The sequence below is a fragment of the Acinonyx jubatus genome, chromosome E2, assembly GCF_027475565.1.
Source record: "Acinonyx jubatus isolate Ajub_Pintada_27869175 chromosome E2, VMU_Ajub_asm_v1.0, whole genome shotgun sequence".
NCBI classification, from domain to species: domain Eukaryota; kingdom Metazoa; phylum Chordata; class Mammalia; order Carnivora; family Felidae; genus Acinonyx; species Acinonyx jubatus.
In genome coordinates, this window is record NC_069396.1 from 52026384 (window position 1) to 52053027 (window position 26644).

Sequence of the window (26644 nt, forward strand, 5' to 3'; positions counted from 1 at the left end):
GCAGCCGAGCGGCTCTCAGAAGAAGGAAACCGCAACCCGGAAGTGACGTCCTCCCTGCGCGCCGGCGGTGAGAGGCTTCGAAGATGGCGGCGCGCAAGGGGAGGCGGCGCACGTGTGGGACCGGGGAACCCATGGAGGCCGAGTCCAGCGACGCAAGGACCGAAGGCCCGGCCCAGGTCTACTTGCCCGGGCGGGGACCGCCGCTCCGCGAAGGAGAGGAGCTGGTCATGGACGAGGAGGCTTACGTGCTGTACCACCGAGCGCAGACTGGTAGGGCCGGGCACCGGGACTCCTGGGTCCTGAGGAGGAAGGGGACTGGAATCCTGACTCCCGAGCGGGTCTGGTCCGGAGTCTTTAACTTACGAGGCACTCTGAGAGAGAAGACTGGGCTCTAAGACGGATGAAAACTTCACACGCGAGGGGGGGGTGCTGAGATCTCTGTCCCGTTCTAATTTTGCGACCTCTCTTTTTATCCCGAGGCGCCCCTTGTCTTAGCTTCGACATAGTCCGGGATCATCTGGGAGACAGCCGGACAGAGCTTCCTCTTACACTTTACCTGTGCGCTGGGACCCAGGCGGAGAGCGCCCAGAGCAACAGGTGAGTGAAATCTGAGGTGTTCCTAGGACCAGGAGTCTGAACCCCCAGCTCCCTCTTCCCCAGGACCTAGAAATCGAGGTTTCCGGCTTGTCTCCCCCTTCTCTCTGAGTATCCTGGCATCCCGTGCCTCACTCACCCCACGCTTTCCCCCAGACTGATGATGCTTCGGATGCATAATCTGCATGGGACAAAACCCCCGCCATCGGAGGGCAGCGATGAGGAGGAGGAGGAGGAAGATGAAGAGGAGGAAGAGGAGCGGAAGCCTCAGCTGGAGCTGGCTATGGTGCCCCACTATGGCGGCATCAACCGAGTCCGGGTAGATACAGACCCAGGAGCCTGCTCTACATTGTCTGACCTCCAACCCCAACCCCCTTGTCCATGCCTTCCAGCTTTTAGGAAAGTATCTGGCACGTACCTCTATATGCATTGGCTCATGTATGTCTTAGCTGCCGTCGTTATTGTCGCTATGTGCTAGAAGCAACACAGGGCGAGTTTTTATGTTCTTTCCTCTTCTGTAAAATGGCGAAGGTTACAAAGCTGGCCTGATGGAGTTGACGTGAGGGTAAAATGGAACAGCGTACGGTTATTTCAGGTGCCCAGAGACAGCACCTGGGTGTAGTGTGACACATGTTTTGTGTTATTGCTCAGGAAACGTCCTGGGCTGTGGGGCCGCTTTCGTGCTGCTGAGTTCTGGCACCTTGCGATCGCGCTGCTGTGTGAATTACACGAGACGATATGAACGGCACTCAGGGCAGTGCTTGGCCCACAGCCCTTGCTGTGGGTCCCCATTATATCATCACCACGTTTTAGGCATTGTTCTATGCCCTGGGGATTTCACGGAGCGAAAGTTCTCTGGCTTCATGAAACGTAATGCTAGCGGGGGAAGGGAACGAGAAGAAACTAAGTAAATGTGCAGTGCGTCCTCATAGAGAAGAGGAAAAGCAAGGTAAGGGAATTAGGACGTTTCTAGAGTGGGTTTGCTGTTTTAAATAGGGCGGTCAGGGTCAGGGAAGTATTTGTGATAAGGTGCCATTTGAATAGAGACTCACAGGAAGTGAGGGAGTGAACCAAAGATCTCTGTCGGGAAAGGGTTTGTAGGCAGAGGAAACAGGTGCAAAGGCCCTGGGGCAAACGTGGCACGTTTGAGGAATTGCGAGGGAAATCGGGGAGACCAGTGCAACCGCCGGAGCGAATAGACGAGAGGGAGAGTGACAGCATGTAGGGGGTTGACACAGAGGAGGTGATGGGTTGTGGAGGGCTTGTAGGCCTTACCTGTTAGGGTAAGGACTTGGCTTCACTTGGGGAGAAATTGGGAGCCACGGGAGGGTTTAGAGCGGAGGACAGTTGGGATCTGACTTGTGTTTTAAAGAGGTCCCCCTGAGTTCTGTGTGGAGAATAGACCGCACGGAGGCAAGGGCAGAAGTGTAGTCCCACGGGGAGGCCATCACGCAGGGGGAAGGATGACAGGAGTGGCCAGGAGTGACGACAGTAGAGGTAGTGAGAAGGGCTTGGAAGTGATGTGGGTTTTGAGTGTAGCTAGCACGGGGTGGCCGTGAGGACAAGTCAGTGAGTCCTACGGTTCGGGGCCTGAGATGGGGAACCCCGGGGAGGGGGAGCTTGTAGACGGCGATTAGGAGCTTGGCTTTGGCCGTGTGAAGTTTGAACAGTCGCTGTCGATAGGAGTCTGGAGTCCAGAGAGGTCAGGGCTTGGGGCTGCTGGAAACCTTGAGGCTGGACGGGATCTCCTAGCGAGCAGACAGAGGCAAAGAGACCCAAGGACTGAGGCCTGGGACCCACCGACATTTGGCAAGTTACAAAGACTGGTAGTCTGGGGCGCCCCGGGTGGCTCAGTCGGTAGAGCATCCCGACTCTTGATTTCGGCTCAGGTCATGATCCCAGGGTCGTGGGATTCTCTCCCTCCCTCTGCCCCTCTCCCCTGCTTACGCTCTTTCTCTCTCTCAAAAAACAAAAACAAAACAAAAAAACCGGGGTACCCTGAACACCCTTTCAGGGGTTGCTGGGGCCTCTGGAAGGAGTTCGCGGCCTCACCATCACTGCTGCCCACTGTGGGCACTTGTCCCAGGTACCAGGCCGGTCCTGCAGGCTGTCGTTTTCTTCCCTGCAAAGGTTTCTGGGAGCCAGGCTCCCAGCTGTGGGAGGACGGGGGTCCTGAGGACCTGCAGGTCCGTTTCTCAGGGATGCCAGGAGCTGTGGCCACCACCACCCTGAGCCTCCCGTCCCTCCTGCCTCCCTTTCCCTTCTCCTCCCCCCCCCCCCCCGCCCCCCACAGGTGTCCTGGCTGGGCGACGAGCCGGTGGCCGCTGTGTGGTCAGAGAAGGGCCAGGCGGAGGTGTTTGCACTGCGGCGGCTGCTGCAGGTGGTACATGACCCACAGGCCCTGGCGACCTTCCTCCGGGACGAGCAGGCCCGGGTGAAGCCCATCTTTGCCTTCGCTGGCCACATGGGAGAGGGCTTTGCGCTGGACTGGTCCCCCCGTGTGTCTGGTGGGTGTCCCTGGGGTGCAGGGAATCGGCCCTGGGTGGGGCAGGGGTGGGAGGGCGGGGGGTCTGTAGGAAGGGGTGGGTGCTGAGACTGTCGGGAGAAGAGGGGGCGCGGGGCCAGCCGGTTTCCGGACTCCTGTCTCCAGGGCGCCTGCTGACTGGTGACTGTCAGAAGAACATCCACCTCTGGACGCCTGTGGACGGCGGCTCCTGGCACGTGGACCAGCGGCCATTCGTGGGCCACACGCGCTCTGTGGAGGACCTTCAGTGGTCCCCGACTGAGGACACGGTGAGGGCGGGCTGGGGGTCTGACTCCTGGGTCTTGTAAGAGGTGGGGACTGGGGCTAGATCCTAATGGGGCGGGGGCAGAACACAGAAAAAGAGGGCAGGGGCGCCTGGGAGGGGCTCAGTCGGCTGAGCGTCTGGCTTCGGCTCAGGTCCTGATCTCACGGTTCGTGGGTTCGAGCCCCGTTGTTGGGCTTGCTGCTGTCAGCGCCGAGCCTGCTTCGGATCCTTTGTCTCCCCACCCCCCCCCTCCCCCCGTGCCCCTACCCTGCTCGCTCACTCACACGCGCGTGCGCTCTGTCTCTCTCTCTGTCTCTCTGTCTCTCTCTCCCTCTCCGTCTCTCCGTCTCTCCCTCTCTCTCAAAAACAAACTTCTAAAAATAAAATAAGGGTAGCCCACCACGCGTCCCCTGGTCTCCAGAGTGGGGTGGCAGGCACACCAGGGTCACTCAGACCCCGCCCTCTCCAGGTGTTCGCCTCCTGCTCAGCTGACGCCTCCATTCGCATCTGGGACATCCGGGCCGCCCCCGGCAAGGCCTGCATGCTCACCACCGCCACCGCCCACGACGGGGACGTCAACGTCATCAGCTGGAGCCGCCGGGAGCCCTTCCTGCTTAGCGGCGGGGACGACGGGGCCCTCAAGATCTGGGACCTGCGGCAGTTCAAGGTATCTCCCCAGCTGGACGTCTGGGGCTGGAGGAGCCCCTGCTCCCGGCAGCCGCTGGGATTTGCAGGCTTCTTCCCTCGGACGGTTGTCTGCACCAGAGCCGGGAAGGCCTGTCGAGGTGGGGTGCAGATGAGGAAACAGGCCCGGGGGGGGGGGGGCGGGGGAAGGCTGTGGCTGGCGTGGGGTCGCTCGTTCCGCCGGCTGGAGAGGTGACGGGGGACAGAAGGGGCCGGGTGGCCGCAGAGGCCGCGATTCCCATCTACCTGCCTGGGGCGCAGCGCGGTGGGCCATGTGGCTCGGGACTTCAGAGCCGCGAGGAGTTGTAGACTCGTTGTTAATGGGTTCTGTGGAATCCACTGAGAATGGGAGCCCAGATCGATCGTTACGGGGGAGGAAACTGAGGTACAGAAAGGACGGGAGCGGATAGGACATTACCACCCAGCCGAGGATTGGCTTCGTAGAGCTGAGAGGGGTTGTGGGCAGGAGAAACTGTCTCCGGCTTCCCTGTGGACGGAGCCGGCACTTGGCGTGGCGCTGTGCCTGCCCGGGACCACCAGGACGGAGTCTTTGTTCCCCTCCTGTAGAGCCAGCCCTGAGGAAGCTTCTAGAAGTGGGCTCCGGCCCCCAAGGAAAGTGCGTGGCCAAGTTGATTGGCCACTGGGACTTCGGAACCACTTCTCTGATTTAGAATTCCCTTTGCTTTAGCATACCACACAAGTGCTGTTTTTCTTTTCATCGGCTGCCTCCGGAGCCTGGGAGCCATGCTTCCTCCTCCTTTAAGGCCTTTGTAGAATCATCAGGGGGCGCGCTTTGAGAACCCTCCTCTTGTATAGGAAGGGAAACTGAGGCATGCCCAGGGAGGACCGAGGCCGGGGATCTTGTGAGCCGGAGCTCGGAGGGGGTTCTTGGCAGGGGAAACCACAGCTCCCGGCAGCCCCTGAGACACTACGTCTTTATTACCGGTTCTGCTTTGCTCTCTGTCCCTTTTGGGGAATCTGGGAGTCCAGGGGAGGAGCCCGGGTGCACCCCTCCAGCGGGAGAGCGGTGAGGGCTCGGCCTGGGTCGCCCTGGGAGTCAGGCCGAGGTGCTCAGAGCCCCCGACTCCCTTCTTCCCGTAGTCTGGCTCCCCAGTGGCCACCTTCAAGCAGCACGTGGCCCCCGTGACCTCTGTCGAGTGGCACCCCCAGGACAGCGGGGTCTTTGCAGCCTCGGGCGCGGACAACCAGATCACGCAGTGGGACCTGGCCGTGGAACGGGACCCCGAGGCCGGCAACGCGGAGACGGACCCCGCGCTGGCGGACCTTCCCCAGCAGCTCCTGTTCGTGCACCAGGGCGAGACCGACCTGAAGGAGCTGCACTGGCACCCACAGTGCCCCGGGGTCCTGGTCAGCACCGCCCTGTCGGGCTTCACCGTCTTCCGCACCATCAGCGTCTGAGGAGGCCTGCCGTGCCTTCGCCTGGGGACTGGGGTCGAAGTTGGTTCCGCTGGAAGGGACGCGTTCGGATCGGTGCACCAGCCCTCCTTGGAGAGAAGGACCCAGTTGGGCCCGTTGGCTGCCATGATGGATTCCGTTTGACTCGCTGTTCTTGGAGAGGACTCGCTTTGGTCCCGTGACCCCTCTTGCCAAAGGCTGTGCTTTGACCCGTGACTCTCAAAATAACCACTTGGTTTGCTCCGGTGACCCTTGGGGCAAAAGACTCGGTTTTGACTGGTGACCCCTCCCACCGGAAGACTTGGTTTCGCCCTGTGACCCCCTCCGTCCCCCACCTGTCGGAGGACTCTGGCCTGTTGCCCAGGTGAGCCTGGTGTGGCCTCGTGTTGCTCTGGACGCTGTAAGCCGCGGACCCGGTCTCGGCCGCGGGTCTCCCCCGGGGGAGCTCGCGCACTTTACGATGGGTGGGCCACATCTGAGGGGTGGGTTCCTCTAGCAGAATCCGGTCTGGCTCTTTGTTTTCCTGCCATCAGGGTTCGGCCAGGACGTCCCAGCAGGGGACTGTGTGGGTCCTCCCTCCCTCCTGCATCCAAGGCGGGCGCTATGCAGGAAGGAAGGTCAGGGGCTCCTGAGGCAATAAAGGACCAGAATGAGACTCATCCTGCTGGCTCCTCCCTACGAAGAAGCTGGAGGAGGAGGCGGGAATCTGTCACCCAGCTGTCCGGAGGCCACCACGCTGGGAGAGGCCACTGGGAATCCCCGCTTCAGGTCTCTTAGCCCATCGGGTGCCGTTCGGACCTGCCTGCCCCCAGTCTGATTCCGTGTGGAACTTGGTCCGGGTCTCTGGGGGGCTCCCTCCCCTGCGTCCCCCAACTTCTTAAGGCTTCATCTCCAGGAGCCCCCCTTCATCTCTGTCCTGCCCCCGCTGGTCCCTCATCTGTGTCCCCATCTCCCCATGTCTCCCTGCCCCCTCCCCCTTCTGTGTCTGCCACCGCGTCTCCTCTCCAGCCTGCTTGGGCTGCGGCCCAGGCGCCCTGCCTGGCCGTCCTCCCTGGCTCCCCCTCTGCGGCTCTGAGCTGGCCCCACCCCCTGCCCCCCCTCGGCCGGGCCTCTGATCCGCCTGTAGACACAGAGGTCGGGCGCCCGGCACAAGGCCCCTGGGGCCCAGGACACACCGCTGCCCCTCAGCACCCACAGAGGCCTCCCCGCGGCCCCGGCAGAGGATCCCCCGGCGGAGGGCATGGGGGTGGGCTGCCCCACCAGGTACGTGCCTCGGTGCAGAGGCCCCGGGCTGAGACCATCCCGCCTCCCCACCCCTCCTCGCCCGGGCCCTTCCGCCCCACGTTCCCCGTCCTCACTGTTCCCCCGGGAAGGTCCTGCCTCACCCTCGGTGACCGATTCCAGCCCCGGAACGACCTCTTCCCCGCCACCCCACTCCCAGTCGGCGCCTCGCCTCCGTCTCTGACCCCATCTCCGCTTTCTGCCTTCTCCCCCTCACCCCCACCCTCTCTTGCCCTGTCCCTGTCCGCGAGCCTGGCTCCCCAGCTCCCCGTTTGCTGAGACCTCTTCCCTGCCCAGCTGCTCCTGGTCTGCCTGTCCCTCCCACCGTGTCTCTGTCCCCTCTCTCTAGGTCTCTGGCCGCCTGCTCCCCAGGTCTCTGTGCACTCCCCCACCACCACCCTGTCTCTGTCCCCTTCCCTCTGGGTGTCTGTCCCTCCCTCTCTGGGTCCCTGTACCCCCTGTGGGGCCTGTCTTCCCCTCTTTCTGGGCTCCGTCTCAGCACCCCTCCTTGTCCACTCTGAGCCTCTGCCTTGGTTCGCTCTCTGTCCCCACACACCCCGCCCCGCCCCGTCAATCTCTGCCCTCCAGCCTGCTGTCCAGACCCTGTTGGGGTGGAGGGGGTGGAGGGGGACCACCCAGGGTCTTGGGCAGAGTGTGAAAATGCTTCTCTTTTGAGGGGGGAGGGAGGTTGGGGTGGAGGGGGCGGAGCTCGTTGGCCCCAGATTAAACAGTGACTTTGACACCAAATTAACACACCTTAAGCCCTGCGTCTCCTTTATATGGAAACGTTAAGCTGCTCTGGCAGGTCAGGGGGAGGATGGGGGGAGGGGACTACAGGCTCTGGATCCTTTCCCTCCTGTCCTGCCTCTGCGGGGTGGGGGGTGGGCGGGGGGGTGGGACGTTGAGCCTTGTGTCCCATCCACCCTCTGAGCTGGGCCACGTTGGGTGCAGACAGGGCCCTCTGCAGGTGAAGGCCCCCGTCGACTTTGTCAACCAGGCACGGTCACCCCTGCCGCACGGGGCTGAGGGTGGGATTTAGGAGGCAGAGTCCCGGCTCGGAAAGGCTCCGGACCCAAACGGGCACCCCTCCTTCGGCACCGCGTGGGTCTGGCCAGGTCCCCGGGCCTAGTCCCCAAACCTGTGAAGCGGGGCAATGATTTGGACTTACCAGCTTCCAGAAGAGTCCAGGTGAGGTGAGCGGCGGGGTCAGGTGGAGTCCAGTGGGCGGGCTGCAGACATCCCCTGCTCTCCTGCAAGGCCAAGGACATAGTAAGTGCTCGGGCAATAAGCGTGCCCTTGCTGAGGTTGTCCGTGGTTCGTCGCTCAGGGTTTGGCAGCTGAGAAACCTGGATGGGAGTCCGGGGTTTCCACTCCCCAGCTGAGGGACCCGAGACAAAGGAGGGACCTCAGTGCCTCTGTTTGCTTCACTGTGAAAAGCAAAGCCTCCCATGCCCCAGGGTTGTGGTCACAGGTGGGTGGCTGGGTATGAGAGGACCCAGTCTGGGGTCCACCTTCCCTCCCCTGACTTCGGTGGCCCCTGATGGAACCAGTGCCTAGTAGGGACTTCTGGGCTGGAGAGGGCCACAAATGCAAACGTCAGAGCCTGGCTTCAAACCTGGCCCCTTGAGCGGCTAGCCTCAGTTTCCCCTCTTCAGAAGGATGACCTCCAACTCCCAGGGTTGTCGAGAGCGAGAAAGAGTCAGGGTTGGGCTACATCATGGATGCCTGACGCAGCCAGGCCCAGTCCGCTCTATCCGACCTCCGCAGAATGGGTATGATAACCACTGGACATGGCAGAGCCGTCCAGGTGGTCATGGACAGCAGGTGCAGAGCTTAGTGAGGTGTGGGAGGGTGGTGTCGAACTTAACATTGACCTTCCGAGAAGCCCATGAGGCTATCGGAGCCTGGCCCAGGGGGCACACAGTACATAGGTGCTTGGTAAATACTGCCGGTACCGATACCAAAGTGTTTAGCCCCCAGCCCAGACGGGTTCTAGAAGTCCCTCCTCCGCAGCTGCTGGGGGTGGGGTGACGAGGCCTCCAGGTCCCTGTCCCGCTCCTTCCCTCCTCTCTCCTTCACCCTACTGAGCCCCTGAGATTCCACTTCCCAGATGAGGGAGCGGAGGCTGGGGAAAGTATGCGACCTGCCCCCCAGTTCTGGAGTCAGTAAGTAGCTGAGCCGGGATTCAGCCTAGAACCGCCTGACTCGGGAGCCCAGGGTTTTTCCACAGATGAGGCTCCTGAAAGGAAGCCAGTGGTCCCAGGGCACACAGTGGGTCGGCAACTGAACCAGGATTGGGCCCTTGGTCTATGATGACTAGAAGGCCCTTCCTGACCTGGAAAAAGTCCAACTTCCCCCATGTCACAGTTGAGGAAACTGCTCAGAAGGACTTGCCCAAGATCTGAGGGTCAGGGCTGAGCGTGGGTTTGTTTTTTGGTTTTGTTTTGTTTTGTTTTGTTTGCAACAGCTTCATTGAAATGCAATCCAGATACGGGGCGCCCGGCCGGCTCAGGTGGTAGGGCGCGTGACTCTTAATCTCGAGGTCGTGAGTTCAAGCCCCACGTTGGGTGGAGAGATTACTCAAAAATAAGATTCGAGAAATAAAAATAGAATTCAGATAAAAACACAGTGCACACGTTCAATGTATAACTCAGTGTTTCTTTAGTGTTTTCATGGAGTTGTGCCACCATCACCACAGTCAAATGGAGGACAGCTTCAGCACCCCAACAGGAAAACCCGTGGCCTCTGGCCGTCATGCCCCAATCCCATCCCCATCGCTCCAGCCCTAGTTATCACTAGTCTGCAAGGTACAGATTTGTCCATCGAGACATATAAATGAAAGTATGCGACACGTGGTCTCCTGCACCCGGCTGGTTTCACTTAGCATGATGTTTTCGAGGTTCATCCGTGCCCCAGTGTGTCCGTGCTTCGGGTTTTGTTTTGTTTTTAATGTTTATTTATTTTTGAGAGACAGAGAGAGACAGAGCATGAGCGGGGGAGGGGCAGAGAGCAAGGGAGACACAGAACCCGAGGCAGGTTCCAGGCTCTGCATTGTCAGCACAGAGTCCGACGTGGGGCTCGACCCCGTGAACCGCGAGATCATGACCTGAGTCCGTGTGGGACGCTCAACTGACCCAGCCACCCAGGCACGACTGTTGAACCATTTAGGGGACCGCCAGGCTGTTTTTCACAGGAGTGACTCCATTTTCCATTCACCAGAAGGTAGGAGGGGGCCCACTTCACGTCCTTGCCAGTATCTGTCATGTTCCCAAGAAGGTGGCGACAGTGTCTCATTGCGGTTTTGGTTTGCATTTCCCTGAAGGCTAATGACCTTGAGCACTTTTTTTTGTGCTTTTTGTGCTTATCTTATTGGCTCTTTGTAGATCTTTCTTAGACAAATGTCCACTCAGATACTTTGCCTATTTTTAAATCGCGTTATCTTTTTACGATTGAATTGTAACGGGTCTTTGTATATTTCAAATACAAATTTCTTAAATACAGGATTTGCAATTATTTTCTCCCCATGGCGGTTTGTCTTTCCACTGTCCCAATAGTGTCCTTTGAAGCACAAAAGTTTTAAATTCTTTTTTTTTAAGTTTGTTTGTTTTTGTTTTTGTTTTTTTTTTAATTTTTGAGACAGAGACAGAGCATGAGCAAGGGAGGTTCAGAGAGAGGGGGAGACAGAATCCGAAGTAGGCTCCAGGCTCCAAGCTGTCAGCACAGAGCCCGACACGGGGCTCGAACCCACAGACCACGAGATCATGACCTGAGCCAAAACCAAGAGTGGGACGCTCAACCAACTGAGCCACCCAGGTGCCCCTTAATTTTGATGGAACTTCCGTTCATCCACCGTTTTTCCTTTCGCTGCCTCAGCTTTCTGAGCGTGGTTTGGAACCATCGGTGACCTCGGAGCCGGGGGCTCATCTCTCCCTGCGGACTCCACGTTGAGAAGCGGCTACCACTTTGTGGACTCTGGATTTGCTAACGCTCAAATCCTGGTTCACTCCGCTGTGGCCGTGGGCAAGTTAAACGTTCTGTGCCTCAGTTTCCTCATCTATAAAATGGGGACGGTAACGTCCACACTGGCCTAAGCCTCAAGTATGTCGATTCGTGTCAAGCGCTCACCACGGGGTCCGGTGAGCACTGTCCAGGCGTCTGCGCCAATCATCCGGGCGCTTGCTCGAACGCCGTCACGCCTGCGGTTCTGTTGCCGTGGTCGCCCCACAAGCATCTCCTATTAATATTGTCGTTGATGCTGTCCCGTTCTGGCTTTCCAGGTGAATGATGTGCCCCCCCTCCCCCCCCCCCCCCCCCCCCATCTGTCAGATGAGGCCGCCGAGGCGCAGGGAGCACGCCCGGCCGATGAGCCCACCCATTCCTGGCGCCCCTGACCTTGCCTCCCGTGTCTCTCTCCACAGGTTCGGGGCGCCCGCCCCCTACTAGGCCAAGTGGAGGGGGTGTCCCCGCCCAATGGGCCTGGCCAGGGCCCTGCGCCGCCTTAGCGGCGCCCTGGAGCCAGGAGAGGGCCGGGCCGGCGACGAGGAGGAGGCCGGGCCGGGGCTGTGCCGCAACGGGTGGGTGGCGTCGCCGGCAGGGCGGCGCCGCGGGCGCTTCGTCAAGAAGGACGGGCACTGCAACGTGCGCTTCGTGAACCTGGGCGGCCAGGGCGCGCGCTACCTGAGCGACCTGTTCACCACGTGCGTGGACGTGCGCTGGCGCTGGATGTGCCTGCTCTTCTCCTGCTCCTTCCTCGCCTCCTGGCTGCTCTTCGGCCTGGCCTTCTGGCTCATCGCCTCGCTGCACGGCGACCTGGCCGCGCCGCCGCCGCCCGCGCCCTGCTTCTCGCACGTGGCCAGCTTCCTGGCCGCCTTCCTCTTCGCGCTGGAGACGCAGACGTCCATCGGCTACGGCGTGCGCAGCGTCACCGAGGAGTGCCCGGCCGCCGTGGCCGCCGTCGTGCTGCAGTGCATCGCCGGCTGCGTGCTCGACGCCTTCGTCGTGGGCGCCGTCATGGCCAAGATGGCCAAGCCCAAGAAGCGCAACGAGACGCTCGTGTTCAGCGAGAACGCCGTCGTGGCGCTGCGCGACCGCCGCCTCTGCCTCATGTGGCGCGTCGGCAACCTGCGCCGCAGCCACCTGGTCGAGGCCCACGTGCGGGCCCAGCTGCTGCAGGTGGGAGGCCAAGGCCGGGGGCGCGGGGGCGGGGCCCTGCGCGGGGCTGGGTGGGGGGGGTGGGAGACGTAGGCTCGAGGGCGGGGCGTACGTCGGGCCCGGAGGGCGCGTGGACTACAATTCCCAGCAGTCTCACGGGCGGGGACCCTGCTTCCCCCTCTTTGTGGACTGAGGCTCCTTCCCGGACCGGTTGTAGGCGATGTAAACCCCAGAGGGAGGTCGGTGACCAGTTCTAACTGGCGACCTGGACTGGAAACAGATCTTGAGACGCGAAGAGCTCACCGTGGGTTGAGGATGGGCCCCCAGTGGGGTTGTGGGGTGTCTAGACCTGAGAGAGCCACACCTGGGCCGTAAAGGCTCTCAACTACAATTCCCAGAAGCGTCTGTGGGCAGGGGAGGTGCCCAGAAAGGACGGTCTGAGCAGGTGATGGCGTTTTGTGGGTGGCGTCAACCGTGGTTCAGGTTAACAATAACTAGTCGACACAGTGGTACCGAGAGTAGCCTCTGTTGAGACCACGCCCCCGTGGGATTGTGGCAGGTGTAGGCCCAAGGGACTGCAGAGCCACGGAACACAATACTCCGTGGTCTCTGGGCCTGGGGTCCTGCAGCATTTGTGAGAGGTTTCATTCCGTATCTCAGTGGCTCAGTCTGGCCCCCAGCCTCCTGCTCAGAGGAGTAAAGGGCTGGAAAACACCTCATCACCAAATCAACAACTACAACCCCCCTTGGCCCCTGGGGTAGCGGCCCCCTCTGGTGCCCTGAAGAAGGCGTCTTACTGTTTCTACAAGTGTGGTCAGACTGCCCAAATTCTAGGGCAGTAGTTGTCCTTGCCCGAGTAAAGACACTTAAGAAGCCTGGGGTAAGGTTGGTCTTCGGTCAGAGGGAGGACAGAATGCCGGTGGGAACTACAACTCCCAGCAGCCTCTGGGGGCTCCTTCTCCATTGTTTGAGACTACGATTCAGGATTAGGAGGGATACTCTCTCTCCCCGAAGTCTGTGGGGTGCTGACATGGGAGGTTGGGTATGGAACCAGTCAGGGTAGGTGGGGTGAAACTACCAATACCTGGTTTGGGGACTGCATTGCCCCTCCACACACACACACACACACACACACACACACACACACACTGGTATGGAGAGGCTTGTAGTTGGGTTGCGGGGACAGATAGGCCCAGATTGCTCGGGGGCTGGTCCTGTGGCTCTATGCCAATATCATTCTGTCCCTCTGTCCCCTCTCTTTTTCTCTCTCGGGTTTCCATCCCCAAACCCCTTGAGTCTCTCTCCGTCTCTCTTTATTCTCTGGGTCCATGTTCCCCCCTCCCCCCCACCCCTGCCTGTTTCTCCTCCCCTTCCTCCGTTCCTTTAATCTCGCCATCTCTGTCTCCACTCATCCCTGCGCTCCCCGCCATCTGTCTTTGGCCCCTCTCTTCTCGCTGCAGCCTCGAGTGACCCCGGAGGGTGAGTACATTCCCCTGGATCACCAGGATGTGGACGTGGGCTTTGATGGCGGCACTGATCGAATCTTCCTCGTGTCTCCCATCACCATCGTGCACGAGATCGACTCCGCCAGTCCCCTGTATGAACTAGGACGTGCCGAGCTGGCCCGGGCTGACTTTGAGCTGGTGGTCATTCTTGAGGGCATGGTTGAGGCCACGGCCATGACCACACAGTGTCGCTCCTCCTACCTCCCTGGTGAGCTGCTCTGGGGCCATCGTTTTGAGCCGGTCCTCTTCCAGCGTGGCTCCCAGTACGAGGTCGATTACCGCCATTTCCACCGCACTTACGAGGTCCCAGGGACACCAGTCTGCAGCGCCAAGGAGTTGGATGAACAGGCAGAGCGGGCTTCACACAGCCCCAAGTCCAGCTTCCCCGGCTCTCTGGCTGCATTTTGTTACGAGAATGAACTTGCACTGAGCTGCTGCCAGGAGGAAGAGGAGGAGGAGGAGGCCAAGGAGGAGGACGGAGCGGAGGCAGAAGATGGCATTGCCAGCCCCCAAGTACTCACACCGACCCTGGCACTGACCCTGCCCCCGTGATGCCAGCTGGTGTCTCCCGATTTGTACCCCCTTCCCGGAAATAGCAAGGTGGAGAGAGCAAGGGTCCTCTCCTGGGATGGGGGCAGGTGTTTCCCAAGACCGACAGGCCTGCTGGGTAAATTATTAGCTGGTGAAGGTCTCCCATGCCTAGTGGGCCCACCCCAGACATACTGGATCTTAATTCCTCTGCGTTCCATGCTCCCTCTCAAGACCCCTTTATCAGCCTGATTCCCGAGTCTCCCCAGAGCTGAGGGATCCAGAATTCTGGACCACCTAAGTGGCAAAGACCGGTGGTTCTAGATTCCTCTACATGGCTGGGTTTGGTTGGTGAGCAGGGTCAGGAATCAGTGGTATATACCTCCTCCAGGGACAGCAACAGATGAAGAGTTTGTAGGTCTGGATTGACTTAAGATTCAAGGGACTGTTGCTTCTAGACTCAGTTAACCAAGCAGCAAATCACTTTTTCCTAGACCACGTTAAGGAGGGAGAGTTACGGAATGCCCCAAGAATTCAAGACCGTCTTGATTAGCCAATGACAGAAAGTTGACTGCAAGTCAAGAGAAGACCTTGTGGTTCCAGAAGGCCCAAGAGTTAAGATTCTGTGAATCTAGATTGACTGCAGAGGCAAGCGCTGGTGGTTCTAGACTAGGTTTGACCTAGAATGCTGAGGAAACTCAAGAGTTATGTTTCTAGAAGGCACAAAACAACAGAGTGTCTGTCGGTCTGGAAGGGCTAATGTGACAGACTGGGAGTCCTTGATATTAGATAACTCCAGACCCCCTGCTGTAGAACATCAAACCAAGGAGATAATCAATGCTTCTTAATGATCCACAGGTTTGTTGTTTTTTTTTTTTTAAGTGCCATTCTAGAATGTCCAAAGGAATCAGGATTCTGTGTCTCTAGGTTGATCACAGAGTCAAGGAAGGAGCGGCGATTCTGGATGTCTGAGATTTGTTGGTTCCAGTTTGCCCAATGCAGTCGAGAATCTTGATGATTCTTTGTGGTTCTGTTAATGCCAAAGGGAATCAAAGCTCTGGGGAGCCAGAGTTGTCCATTATTAAAACCTGGAAAGTTCTAGTCAGCTCCTAGAACTTGGCCATTCTAGGAAGTGGACTCGGGATTTGATAGACAGCATTTCTGGGCTGACCGAGAAAGGGAGGACCCAGACGAGACCCTGTGGATAACAGGGCTGCTTGTTGGGCAGAGAGGAGAGGCCCAAGGCTGATGAGTCTACAGTGCTCTGGAATCGTGCACCTAGTGATGTGTGTCTATTTCTTAAAGACGTTATAAATATGTGTATTATATATATAATATAAATACAGATATCTATCTATATTTTCCCATGGTTCCTACAAGAGGGTTAGAAATTGAGCTTAAGCTAATTGGAATAGAGTCCTTTACAAGGATCCAGGAAGCTTTGCTCTAAATCCCAACTCTGCCACCATGTACCGTGTGACTTTGGGCAAATCACTCCCCGCTCCCCGCCTCAGTTTCCCCATCTGTAAAAATGGGGCATTGGAACTTGAAATTCTCAAAGGACCTTTCCACCGGATGATTCCTCACTTCACTGAAGGGGACGGCTAGGGGTGGGGGTGAGCGTCCTGTAGATTTCCCAGCTCCCCTTGCTGCTGGAACGCATGGCCTTCCAGGGGCGACTGGGAGGGGAGATGCTCTTGGAGGTCAGCTCTGAACTTGGATGTGTAAATGACAGGGCAGGCTGTGGCTGAGGGCCAGAATCTCCTCCTTCTGGTCCAGCTCGGGGCTGGGGAAGGAGAAGGTCGCTCTGAATGCCAAGAGAAAGTGTGTGTTTCGGGGGAGAATTGTACCCCAGATTAAATCACTGGGAGCCCTGGCGGCGTGTCTGTGAGTGTGCTTCTGGGGTGTGGTTCCTCGCTCCTGTCCTCCACCCCCCACCATACTGCTATCTACCTAAGTGCCCAGCAGGCTGCGAGCCAGCTGCAGAAGGATCCAGCGCCAGGGAGGAGGACACCTTCCTGCCCGTGTCCCAGGACTGAGGGCAGGCACTGCCATTGCCCATTAGCTTGCCCAAGTGCTGCACCAACCCAGGTCCCCGCTTCTGGCTTCCCCACCTCCCTTTATCCTTCAAAATCCCCACTTAAAAACCGGATGGGATTAATTAGCTAGCTGTTCTCCCAGTGCAGGGTGTCTGGGGGCAGGGACGGGGGGTAATGGGAACACAGGCACGGAGAAGGGTGTTAAATTGAGGGTGAAGGGACAGGAGGAGGGTTCTGTTTGGAAGGAAAGAGAACGGGGCTCGGCCGGCACAGCCTGGGTTTCCACTGGGTAGGACAAGGTGTGGGCCGCTCATAAAGGTCAGTGAGGGGATTAAGAGGCTCCGTGTCTAATCTGTCAGCTTAACCAGGTCCTGGCCCTGAATCTATCCCCACCTGCCTAGCCCAGGGACGGCGAATGAGGACAAGGCCCAGACACCACCTCAGCCGCAGTTAGGGATCCGCCCGTGACAGGGATGCCCAGACTATTCCATCCCGGCCAGCTGCCTGCCCTTGCTTTTTCTACAAGGAATGGAAATGAGAGGCTGAGAGGCTGGAGGGGGAGGGGGGAGGGCATCGTGTGTGTGTGTGTGTGTGTGTGTGTGTGTGTGTCTGTGTGTGTGTGTAGGGGGGGGACACTCCGAGAGGAGGGAGGAGTTTAAGAAGAGGTGGGGCCTGAAGTGAGGGGAGTCAGAGCGGGGAAGGAACCAGAGAAATGGGAGGATGTTGAGGAAAAGGGGTTGTTTGGGGCGGGGGGGGGGGGGGGGGAGAGGACGCTAAAATAAGGGGAGGAGTTTGAGGGCGAGAGGGAGGAGCCCGAGAGGCAGAAGGCGCCAGGAAGGCGGAGCCTTCACTATACTTGGCCTTCCCCTGTTGTCCCATTCTCCGTGACAGATACGCGATAGCGTTTTCGTTTGGAAGAAAGAATAAGTCTTTTGTTTCAGCACTCCGGGACTCTCAAGAGACTTAAATGGACGGGAAGGTCCTGAGAAGGGTGAAGGGTGTCCGATCTGGAGATCGGAGCGGCCAGTACCAGGAGACCGGGGGCCAAAAGATGGGCCCAAGCTGCTCCCAGTTGCCTGGCAACCGCTGCGGTCAAAAACCTGCTAAGCCAGCCAAGGAGGTGTGGCTCACGGGAACAGCCGACAGTTGTGGCCCCGCCCCCTAGCAACGAGACTAACACTGTGCCGCTCCCCAGCAACCTATTACTAGAGGCCGGCCTCCGTTGGACTAGCATCCTAGCGCCCGGAGCCCTGGCGCAGGCGCAGTTCTCTGTGCTGGCCCATAGTCCCACCTCCATGCAACTCCTTTCCGAGCCTTCTCATTGGCGGGCACACCAGCCAAGTGCCTTCTTTTGTTTCGGAGGCGGCACCCGGCTCCCTGCCCGCACTCCGATTGGTCCCACAGACCGTCTACCTCCGGCCGGACCGTGCTACGTCGTCTCCTTTTGTGCCTATTGGCCCTGGAGGACGGTCCTTCGGGGTCGGGGGCGGGGCAGACGAGAGGGCCCGCCGTGGATTGGGCGGTGTCAAAACGAGGGGCGGTCTCTATTGGCGGGGCGGTTGGGAGGCGAAGGGAGAGTCTTTTCAGCGCTGAGGACTGGCGCTGAGGAGGCGGCGGTGGCTCCCGGGGCGTTTGAGCGGGCTCACCCGAGCCCGCGGGCCAACGCGGATCCAGGCCCGACCGGCGGGACCGCCCCGGACTCCCCCCGGGCCTTCCTAGCCGCCATGGAGGACGGTGTCTATGGTAGGTCGGGGAGGGGCGGGGCCGGCCGGGAGCGGATGGAGCCTTTCGACCCGAACGTTCCGCAGCGAAAATCCCTCCCGGCGCGCGCTGCGCGGAGCCGTTCGGCCCCGTCGTCGCCTCGTTCTTGCGGGGCGCGGGACGGGCTTCCGGCGGGCCCCGAGAGCAGGGCGTTCCAGGCCATTGTTTGGGCCGAGCCTGTTTCCGGTGGCGGCGGGAGGGGGCGGGATGGAGCGGCGGAGGCGAGGCCGGGGTGGAACCATTCCTGCTGGAAGGGCCGGGCGAGCCCAGTGCCTGCTGGGAGCCGGGAGGGGGGCTTCTGGGGCGGTTGGGTGGGGAGAAATCTTGGGGGCTGCAGAGATCCCGCTAAGGCGGGGGCGGGAGCCTTCGATGCCCCGCCCCCCTGCCGCAACTCTTACAAGCTGTCAACAGCTCTCCCTGCCATAGTTACTTTTCATGGACCCAGGAGTCCGGACACCCAAGCTCCCAGTTACCTCGCCAAGAATGGAGGCAGAAAACCAAGGCCTCACCCCCCTTCCAAGTAATGGGCCCAGCAATTCGGGCTCCCAGCCCCCTTCTCCCTCAGACTCAGGAGTGCTGACCCCTACCTAGCTTCCTCCTCCCCGAGGACTTGAAAGTCTAGATCCCCCTGTCTAGACCTCCAGCCCCTTCTTCCAGCAGACAGAGGAGGCCCTACCCTCATCCTCGTCCTCTCCAACCTGGGAATCCTGCCGGCCCCAGCCCTGTCCTCCCCCAGATTGTAGGAACCCAGGCTCCCAGTCCCAGAACTGACCGCCAATCCCTGACTCTGACCCGTAGAGCCCCCAGACCTGACTCCGGAGGAGCGGATGGAGCTGGAGAACATCCGGCGGCGGAAGCAGGAGCTGCTGGTGGAGATCCAGCGCCTTCGGGAGGAGCTCAGTGAAGCCATGAGCGAGGTGGAGGGTCTGGAGGCCAATGAGGGCAGGTGAGGGCTGGGGTGGGGAACTTGGGGGTCACGAGGCCCGGCCAGGAATGCCCAGGCTTTGACCTTCCATCCCCTGCTCTCTTCTGCAGTAAGACTTTGCAACGGAACCGGAAGATGGCAATGGGCAGGAAGAAGTTCAACATGGATCCCAAGAAGGTGCTTGGGCCACAGGGCTGGGATCAGCCAGGCAGACACCCGGGCCGAAGGTTCTGGCACCTTCAGGTTCCAGAAGCGCCATAGTTAAAGGTCTGCCTGAGGCGGACAGACGTGGTCCTGATCCCCGGAATTCAGATCTGGGCCGTCCGTTTGTTCTCCGAACACTAACCAGGCGTTTGCCGCCTCCTGACCTTCGCGCGTGCTGTGCCCTCTGCCTGGGAGGCTCAAGGGGAAGCAGACCCTGCTCTTGGTGCTTGATTCACCAGGCAAAGGCGGAGGGAACAGTAGGCGCAGAGGCTCGGCTGAGGCGGGGGTATTTGAGGACCTGCGCCAAGCCTGAAAACGAAAGCTGGCCTGGTTCTGTGGAGGGCAGAGGTGGGGGTGGATGCCGGGGAGGGGGTGGGGAGTGGCTCTCCGCCGGCCCCCTGTGCTGAGACCACCCGCCCCCACCCACCAGGGGATCCAGTTTTTGGTGGAGAACGAACTTCTGCAGAATACACCCGAGGAGATCGCCCGCTTCCTGTACAAGGGCGAGGGCCTGAACAAGACAGCCATCGGGGACTACCTGGGGGAGAGGTGAGACCCCGCGGGGCTCCCATGGTCCCCCACGCCCAGCTCCTGCCCTTTCACCGCCCACTTCCTCTCCCAAGGAAGGGCCCTGATAGACCAGCCTTCTCCCTGCGCCGGGACAGAACGGACTGACACAGGGGTCTGTGGAAGCCTGGGGACCACCTGGGGGAACCTGGGGAGGGGCATGGGAATCTTCTGAATGTCTGGAATGTTGGGGACCGTGAAAAACATCTGTGGGTATCGTGGGCACGTGTAGACAGCTGGCTTGTGTGGGACCCTACAGGGACAGCCAGGGGGCATTGGGGTCATCTGTGAATATCTAGGGAGCACAGGGACCCCTGGGCATCTGGGGCATGAGGATCATCTGCGATGTTTGGGGTACCTAGGGATTTGTGGACACCTGGGGCACGTAGAGACCACCTGAACGTCTGAGGTGCATAGGGCCATCTGCGTGTCTGGTTGTCTGAGGATTGTGTGGACACCTGGGGGGGTGTGGGGCCATCTGGAGGTGTCTGGGGACCATCTGTGGGCATCTGGGGTGCATGGAGATTGTTTCACGGACATCTGGGGGGTGTGGGGACCATCCGGACATCTGGGGGACGTGGTAGCCCTCTGGGGATGTCTAGGGACCCTCTGTGGACGTCTGAGGTGCATGGGGACCATCTGTGGACGCCTGGGAGATGTGGGGACCATTTCTGGACGTCTCCAGAAGCTGGGGGATCACCTAGGTGGAGCACACTTTTGCCGTGTCTCTCTTAACTGTGCAAAGGTTCGGCTAATCCAGGGATGATCTTGCAACAGATGGTCCTCCCAAGGGCATGTTCTGAGTATTCCTGCCCTGGTGTCAGGCCTGTGATGGGGCCAGGCTAAAACTGTCACCCGCTCCAGAGGCAGCCATGGCGCAGACGAGGTGGCTCAGACTCCCCAGTCCCCTTCCTGTGCGTGACTGTGTCCCTGTCCTCCCAGGGAAGAGCTGAACCTGGCAGTGCTCCATGCCTTCGTGGATCTGCACGAGTTTACTGACCTCAACCTGGTGCAGGCCCTCAGGTGAGAGGGATGGGGTCGGAAGGGCAGGAGCGTACCTGTCAGGGCTTTCTTTACACACGACGAGCCCTGCTCAAAACGAAGACAGAAACAAAAATTGAAGCGATGGTCTCCCATAACACCGAAGTCCACAGTAGGGCCTCCTTCAGGCATAGCTGTATCCAGGGACTCCTATGCGGCCAGAAGGCCAACCTTCTCTGTCTTTTGGTTGTGCTTCCCCTGTGTTGGCATTGCTGTCTGTAGGCCCTCCTCTCACAGGGCAGCAGAAGCCTCTGGTGACCCCAAGCTTTGCGGAAAGGAAGGGTTTCTTCCATGTGAATCCACCAGAAGCCCCAGGCCAATCAATGCTCATGGGCCAGCTTGGATCCATACCTGAGACAGCTGCTGAGGCCGCAGGGCTGTTTTTGGCTGGTTCCTAACACGGACTGAGAGCAGGGCGGGGGGTTCTGCCAGTTCCCCGCCAGCATCCACACCCGGCTCCTCTCCAACCCAGGCAGTTTCTCTGGAGCTTTCGCCTCCCCGGGGAGGCCCAGAAGATTGACCGGATGATGGAAGCGTTTGCCCAGCGATACTGCCTGTGCAACCCTGGGGTCTTCCAGTCCACAGGTTGGGGCCCAGACTCCCGGGGCCTGGGAAGGAGGGGCCGGCGGGGAGGGTGGGGGCACCTACCCGTGTCGTCACCACCTGACTGTGGTGCAGACACATGCTACGTGCTGTCCTTCGCCGTGATCATGCTGAACACCAGCCTCCACAACCCCAACGTCCGGGACAAGCCAGGCCTGGAGCGCTTTGTGGCCATGAACCGGGGCATCAACGAGGGTGGGGACCTGCCTGAGGAGCTGCTCAGGGTCAGGCCCCCTCTACCCCCCCTCCCTGCAGCCCCTCTTTGCTGTCCCTTTCCCCACCACTGACCCCCCCCTCCCCCCTCGCCCCCACGGGTCCCCTGGTGCCTGAGCCGTCCAGCGGGATCACGTCAACCTGTCCGTTTCCTTTCTCTTCGTCTCTCCCTGGCTCCCTTGGTCTTTGTCTCTCTGGTTCTCTGCTGCCTCTCTCTGGCCCTCCGGCTCATTCGGGGTCTCTGTGTCTCTCGAGAACTTTGCGGGCCTTTGCAGCAGCTCAGGGTCTTTTCCCCCTCTCCAACTTCCTTTGCTCCCGGACCCCCCCCCCACCCATCTGACCCACCCGTTCCTTCTTCCCTGAGCCGCTCCGCCTGTGGTCCCCGTTTCCTCCCTAGCTGTCGGAGCCCCCCCCCCCCCCCCATGGCCAGGCAGCCCCGGGAGGGGCTCCGGGGCCTAGAGTTGCCGACTGCCCCCGTTCGCCCCTCAGAACCTCTACGACAGCATCCGAAACGAGCCCTTCAAGATTCCTGAGGATGATGGGAATGACCTGACCCACACCTTCTTCAACCCGGATCGGGAGGGCTGGCTCCTTAAGCTGGGTACGTCCCCTACTGACCCCGCTTGGCCGTCTCTGCAGGGAGAAGTTAGGGGGCCCCTGGCTCTGGACTTGACCTCCCTGTGGACCTGCTGTGTGATCTTAGGCAAACGATTTGACCTCTCTGAGCCTCAGTTTCCACATCTGAAAAATGGGGCTGAAAATAAGATTAGGCCTGTGTGCTGGGCCCAAGCACAGGGACTGGCAGAGAGGAGGGGGCCCAGAAATACTTAGGGGGCTGGGTAGGGGTTAGGGAGCACCGAATAAAATGCTGGGCTCTGTGCTCATGAACGAAAGAGTCCCCGGCTGGGACGGAACGGGCGGGGTGGGGCCAGTCCACCTGGAAACACACACACACACAGCGCCAGCAGACTCAGGGTAAGTTAGGGGTCAGCCGGGTGCCCCTCGCGTCGGGTTATCTGAGGATTGGAGTGGTTTCTCCGCCATGGCTTCACGGGAGCTTCCCCTGGGGGCTTTTAAAACCCCGCCAGCCAAGCCACAGCCTCATGAAGCCAGGATTTCCGGGGCAGGATGGGCTGTCAGTCACGTTAAAAGCTCCCCCGGGTGCTGTCAGTGCAGAGTCAAGGTTGCGAGCCGCTGGCTGGGAGCCCCGGCTGGTAACGATGGGCGCCGCGGGAGCGCTAGCTGTGGCTTTTTAGTGGCGAGACGGTGAATGGCCGCTCCAGCAGGGATAGTGGAGAAGCTGGGGCCTCTGGAGGGCCCAGCATAGGGTGGGGGTGGGGGGCACAGGAGGGCTTTCCTCCCGCTCCCCCAACCGTGGAATTGTGCTCCTAAGCCAAGACCTCGCTTCTTCAACAGCAAGCAGGTCCCTGACTGGGTGCCCAGGTGTCCTGGTCCACATAAAAAGGGCAGACCAGTCTCTCCCGCCACCAGTGGGTAGATGGATTCCGGAGTCAGCTCCAGGGGAGGCCGATGGGGTGGGGGGAGGTTAGACTCCTCAGAGGCCACCTGGTGCCCCTGGCCTTGAGAGGCCAGGAGAGAGGCAAGCCGGAGGTTCCCCAGCGACTAGCCCCCCTCCAGCCCCACCGCGGCAGCGGGGAAGCTTCCCGTTTCCCGGATGAGGACACTGAGGCTCAGCCACCATCCGACAGCCACAGGGCAGGAGTGGCCTCGGCCCCAGATCTCCTACCTGAGTGCACTTTTTCCCTTTGTGGCAGTTAGAGAGAGGCCTCTCTTCCCTCAGAAGCTAAAGCGTGTGCAGCAAAGGGGGCCTGTGGTAGTTTGTGTTCACCAAGATGCCCGATGAGAGCCATGACTGCTGTTCCTAACCCTTTGGGGACGACAAGGCACTCGGAGACAGGTCTCCGTGAAGCCGGAAGGCGTGGGCCCAAGTGGGTCTGCGGACTGCAGTCCAGAGAGGGCAGGAGGTTGTCCTAAGGTCACACAGCCAGTTGGTCCTACAGCTCACCTGAGCGCCCCCACCCGCCTCAGGCCAAGGACTGGGGGTTTTGTCTTCTCCCTTTCGCGGGGGATGACCTGCTCGGGGAGGGCCCTCCTGGCCCGGGACCTGTCTGGGGGGGAGGGGTGGGCTGGAGCCAGGCCCGATGCCAGGAGGTGCTCGCTCACGGTGGGGCTCAGGATCTTTGGCCCCCCTGGGAGGGAGCGGGTCATGTCGATGTAACTGGTTTTCTTCCCTCTCTTTCCCCCCTTCCTCCCTCCCTCCCTCCATCTCTGCGTGTTTCTCTCTGCTGTTCCTGTCTCCTACTCCCCATGCTCTCCTTCCCTCGCTCCCCCCATTTCTGTCGCCTGCGGCTTTTGGGGGCACCCCATTCTTCTGCCTTCCCTCCTCTTCGCCTGGTCCTGCCTGCTTTCTCGCTGTCTGCCCCAGGAGGTAGGTACGCAGCCCGTCCTTGCTCCCCACAGACATGACATCGGGGAGGGGGCCGCCCCGGCCTCGGGGCCCCGAAGCAGGGGACTGGGGACTTGGATTCCTGGGCCCTGGGCCGACAGACAGGCTTAGAAAGTGTGGCGCCCCACGCCGGGGGCGGGCGGGGGTCCTGGGGGCCCTAACCGCCCGTCCCTGCTCGCCTCTCTTCCCACGCAACGCTTTGCGCCAGGCCCCGCCTTCCCTGCGCTCGCTCCGCCTCAGTCCCCGCCCTGCCCTCCCAGAGGCCCCGCCCCCCGCTGAGCCCAGGCCCCCTCCCACCCCTTCCCTTTCAGGGGGCCGGGTGAAGACGTGGAAGCGGCGCTGGTTTATCCTCACAGACAACTGCCTCTACTATTTTGAGTACACTACGGTGAGGGCAGAGCCGGGCTCCGCTCCGGGGTCCTAGGAGGAGCGGCTGGGGGGGTCTGGACTCACGGGGCTGAAGGAGGAAGGGGTGGGGGGTCTGATCTCCTGAGTCTGGGTGCGGGGTGGGGCTGGGGGCCTGGATTCTTGGGTCTGAGGGAGGAGGGGGCTGGGGGGCGGGACTCCCGGTCTGAGGGGGGAGGGGCTCTATCAGCGCCCTAGGGCCGCCGTTAACAAAGTGCCACTAATGAAACTCGGTTCTGGAGGAGGGGCTGGGGCGAGGATTGGGGGTGTGAGTCCCCCCCCCGACCTGTGCCTTCAGGACAAGGAGCCCCGAGGTATCATCCCCCTGGAGAATCTGAGCATCCGCGAAGTGGATGACCCCCGGAAACCGGTAAGGTCGATCGGCCCCGCACCCCTTCCGGGCGTGGCGGGTGGGACGAGGGGGGGTGGGGGGGCTCCTCTGGGCCTGGGGCCGGCTCCTACCTGCCCTTCGTCCGCTCTCGGGTCCCCGCAGAACTGCTTCGAGCTCTACATCCCCAACAACAAGGGGCAGCTCATCAAAGCCTGCAAAACGGAGGCCGACGGCCGAGTGGTGGAGGGCAACCACGTGGTGTACCGGATCTCGGCCCCGACACAGGAGGAGAAGGAGGAGTGGATCAAGTCCATCCAGTGAGTCCGGGCTCCGGGGTCCCCGGGCAGGGAGGGCCGGGGCCGGGACCCCTCGGCCCTCACCCCAGGACCCCCTCCCCCCACGCCGTCCGCAGGGCCGCTGTGAGCGTGGACCCCTTCTACGAGATGCTGGCGGCGAGGAAGAAGCGGATTTCTGTCAAGAAGAAGCCAGAGCAGCCCTGACCCCCCGCCCCCTCCCCCACTATTTATTACGGAGCTGCCCCGCCCGGGTGGCCGGACCCCTGGGCCCCGGGGCCGCGGATCCTGGTTCTCCAATCCTGGTTCTCCGTTTGGAAAATGCACCACCTCTAGCTCCACTCTCGTTCTTTGTAATTAACACACCGTTGGTAATCTTATTAATTATTTAACCACTCGCGGCCTCGGACCCCTCATTTCTCGGAGGGGTTAACAGCCGGGGTGCTGGGGGTCGCCCACGGGTGACCGGGGCCAGGAGCCCTCCCCCCCACCCCGCGTGAGTGAGGCGGGGATACTAACGGAGGGTGGGAGGCCCCATCAGTCCCTTCCGGTTTCACTCCAAGCCTGTGGGGCTGGAGTAAGGCAGAAGTTTAACTGGTGGCAGTTAGTGCTGAGTTAGGATTGCATGGCATTTATAATTTTTTTAACGTTTTATTTATTTTTTCCGAGAGAGTGCATGCAAGCCGGGGAGGGGCAGAGAGAGGGGGACAGAGGATCCGAGAAGCGGGCTCTCATGGATAGCAGAGAGCCCAATGTGGGAGTCGAACTCATGAACCAGGAGATCGTGACCTGAGGTGAAGCCGGAAGCTCAGCTGACCGGGCCATCCGGGAGCCCCAGAACTGTACTGCATTTGGCACACGGGCCAGTGGAGGCTCTAGGGGGGGGCAAGGCCTGGCGTTCATTCATTCTGGACATTACTGGACAACCGGGAGCCAGGCAGGTGCTGGTCCTTACCTTTGCTGTCGCCAGGCTTGTGGTCCTGGAAGGGCGGCATATAGTATCTGCTGGGGCCCGGAGCTGGGCCAGTGCTTCCGGAAGGAACCCTAGAGACCTGGCCGACCTATGGGGCCCACCTACACCGGGAGCACGTGGGACGGATGAGTCCAGAAAAGAGAAGGAGGAAGACCTTGCTGATGGGCTGTCCCTGGGGCTCAGCAAGAGGCCTGGGTGAGAGTGGCGGTTGGGCTGGGGGACCCTGGGACCGAGAGGGCAAGACTGTGGCCCCACCGAGCCAGGTTCTCAGCCACTGGAGAAGCACCTGCTGGAGGACATTTTGCACCAAGCCAGGATAGTGCAGGGAATCTGCATTTTATCTCCTTCCCTGGGACTCCCAACAGCCCCTCAAGTGCAAGGTCTGTCGGCCTTGAGGGGTGGGGTGTCCCCAAAGAACAAAGGCATATAGATCCCGAGTGAGGGAGGGGGTGAGTTGGCAGGTTGGGACACTCTCCTACGCCCAGATGTGCAGTTGAGACTGATGAGCCAGAAACTACAACTTGGGCAGGCCCCAGGACCAGGTCGGGTGAGGGAAGTCTGGCCCCCAGGGGTGTCCAAGTTGCAGTTCGTCCCTCTGGTATGCCGTGTCCTTGAAGCGTCAAACCCCTAGCAGCGCTCCAGGTGACATGGGAAACACCCCGAGTCTTAGGACTTGGGCCTGGCTCTGCCCTTGGCCACAGGCATTCACCTGCTCGGAGCCCCACCCCCATAGCAGTATAACCGCTCGGCCACCCCCCCCCCCCCCCCCAGGATGGGACTTCTTTCCTTCTTACGAGACCCTCGGACTACAATTCCCAGCAAGCTGTGCGGCGGGGCCGCCCCCCCCAGCGGGAGAGCCAGTCTCGAGGTCTCC

At 60.5% G+C, this 26644-nt stretch overlaps 3 protein-coding genes across 5 annotated transcripts; all 3 read left to right on the forward strand.

Moving 5' to 3' along the window:
• The first annotated feature begins 39 nt into the window (after positions 1–39).
• On the forward strand, positions 40–6142 carry GRWD1 (glutamate rich WD repeat containing 1). Its single transcript, XM_027037965.2, has 7 exons — positions 40–270; positions 480–597; positions 751–913; positions 2888–3101; positions 3245–3387; positions 3853–4050; positions 5169–6142. The coding sequence occupies exons 1-7, from the start codon at positions 84–86 to the stop codon at positions 5484–5486; spliced, it is 1341 nt and encodes a 446-aa protein (XP_026893766.1). The 5' UTR covers positions 40–83; the 3' UTR covers positions 5487–6142.
• KCNJ14 (potassium inwardly rectifying channel subfamily J member 14) lies at positions 5715–14961 on the forward strand. Of its 2 annotated transcripts, none has more exons than XM_053209910.1 (3): positions 5715–5847; positions 11183–11936; positions 13376–14961. In XM_053209910.1, the coding sequence occupies exons 2-3, from the start codon at positions 11235–11237 to the stop codon at positions 13970–13972; spliced, it is 1299 nt and encodes a 432-aa protein (XP_053065885.1). In that variant the 5' UTR covers positions 5715–5847; positions 11183–11234; the 3' UTR covers positions 13973–14961. The 2 variants fall into 2 exon arrangements, with proteins under 2 accessions (XP_053065885.1, XP_026893767.1); XM_027037966.2 differs by lacking the exon at positions 5715–5847 and adding an exon at positions 6288–6746.
• Positions 14962–17507: 2546 nt separating this feature from the next.
• On the forward strand, positions 17508–25192 carry CYTH2 (cytohesin 2). 2 transcript variants are annotated; one of them, XM_027037967.2, is made up of 12 exons: positions 17508–17730; positions 18547–18694; positions 18784–18850; positions 19308–19426; positions 20387–20467; positions 20958–21070; positions 21164–21312; positions 21791–21902; positions 24080–24156; positions 24472–24543; positions 24667–24821; positions 24917–25192. In XM_027037967.2, the coding sequence occupies exons 1-12, from the start codon at positions 17712–17714 to the stop codon at positions 25002–25004; spliced, it is 1200 nt and encodes a 399-aa protein (XP_026893768.1). In that variant the 5' UTR covers positions 17508–17711; the 3' UTR covers positions 25005–25192. The 2 variants fall into 2 exon arrangements, with proteins under 2 accessions (XP_026893768.1, XP_026893770.1); XM_027037969.2 differs by lacking the exon at positions 17508–17730 and adding an exon at positions 18074–18268 and having other exon boundaries at positions 21791–21903; positions 24078–24156.
• The last annotated feature ends 1452 nt before the right edge of the window (positions 25193–26644 follow it).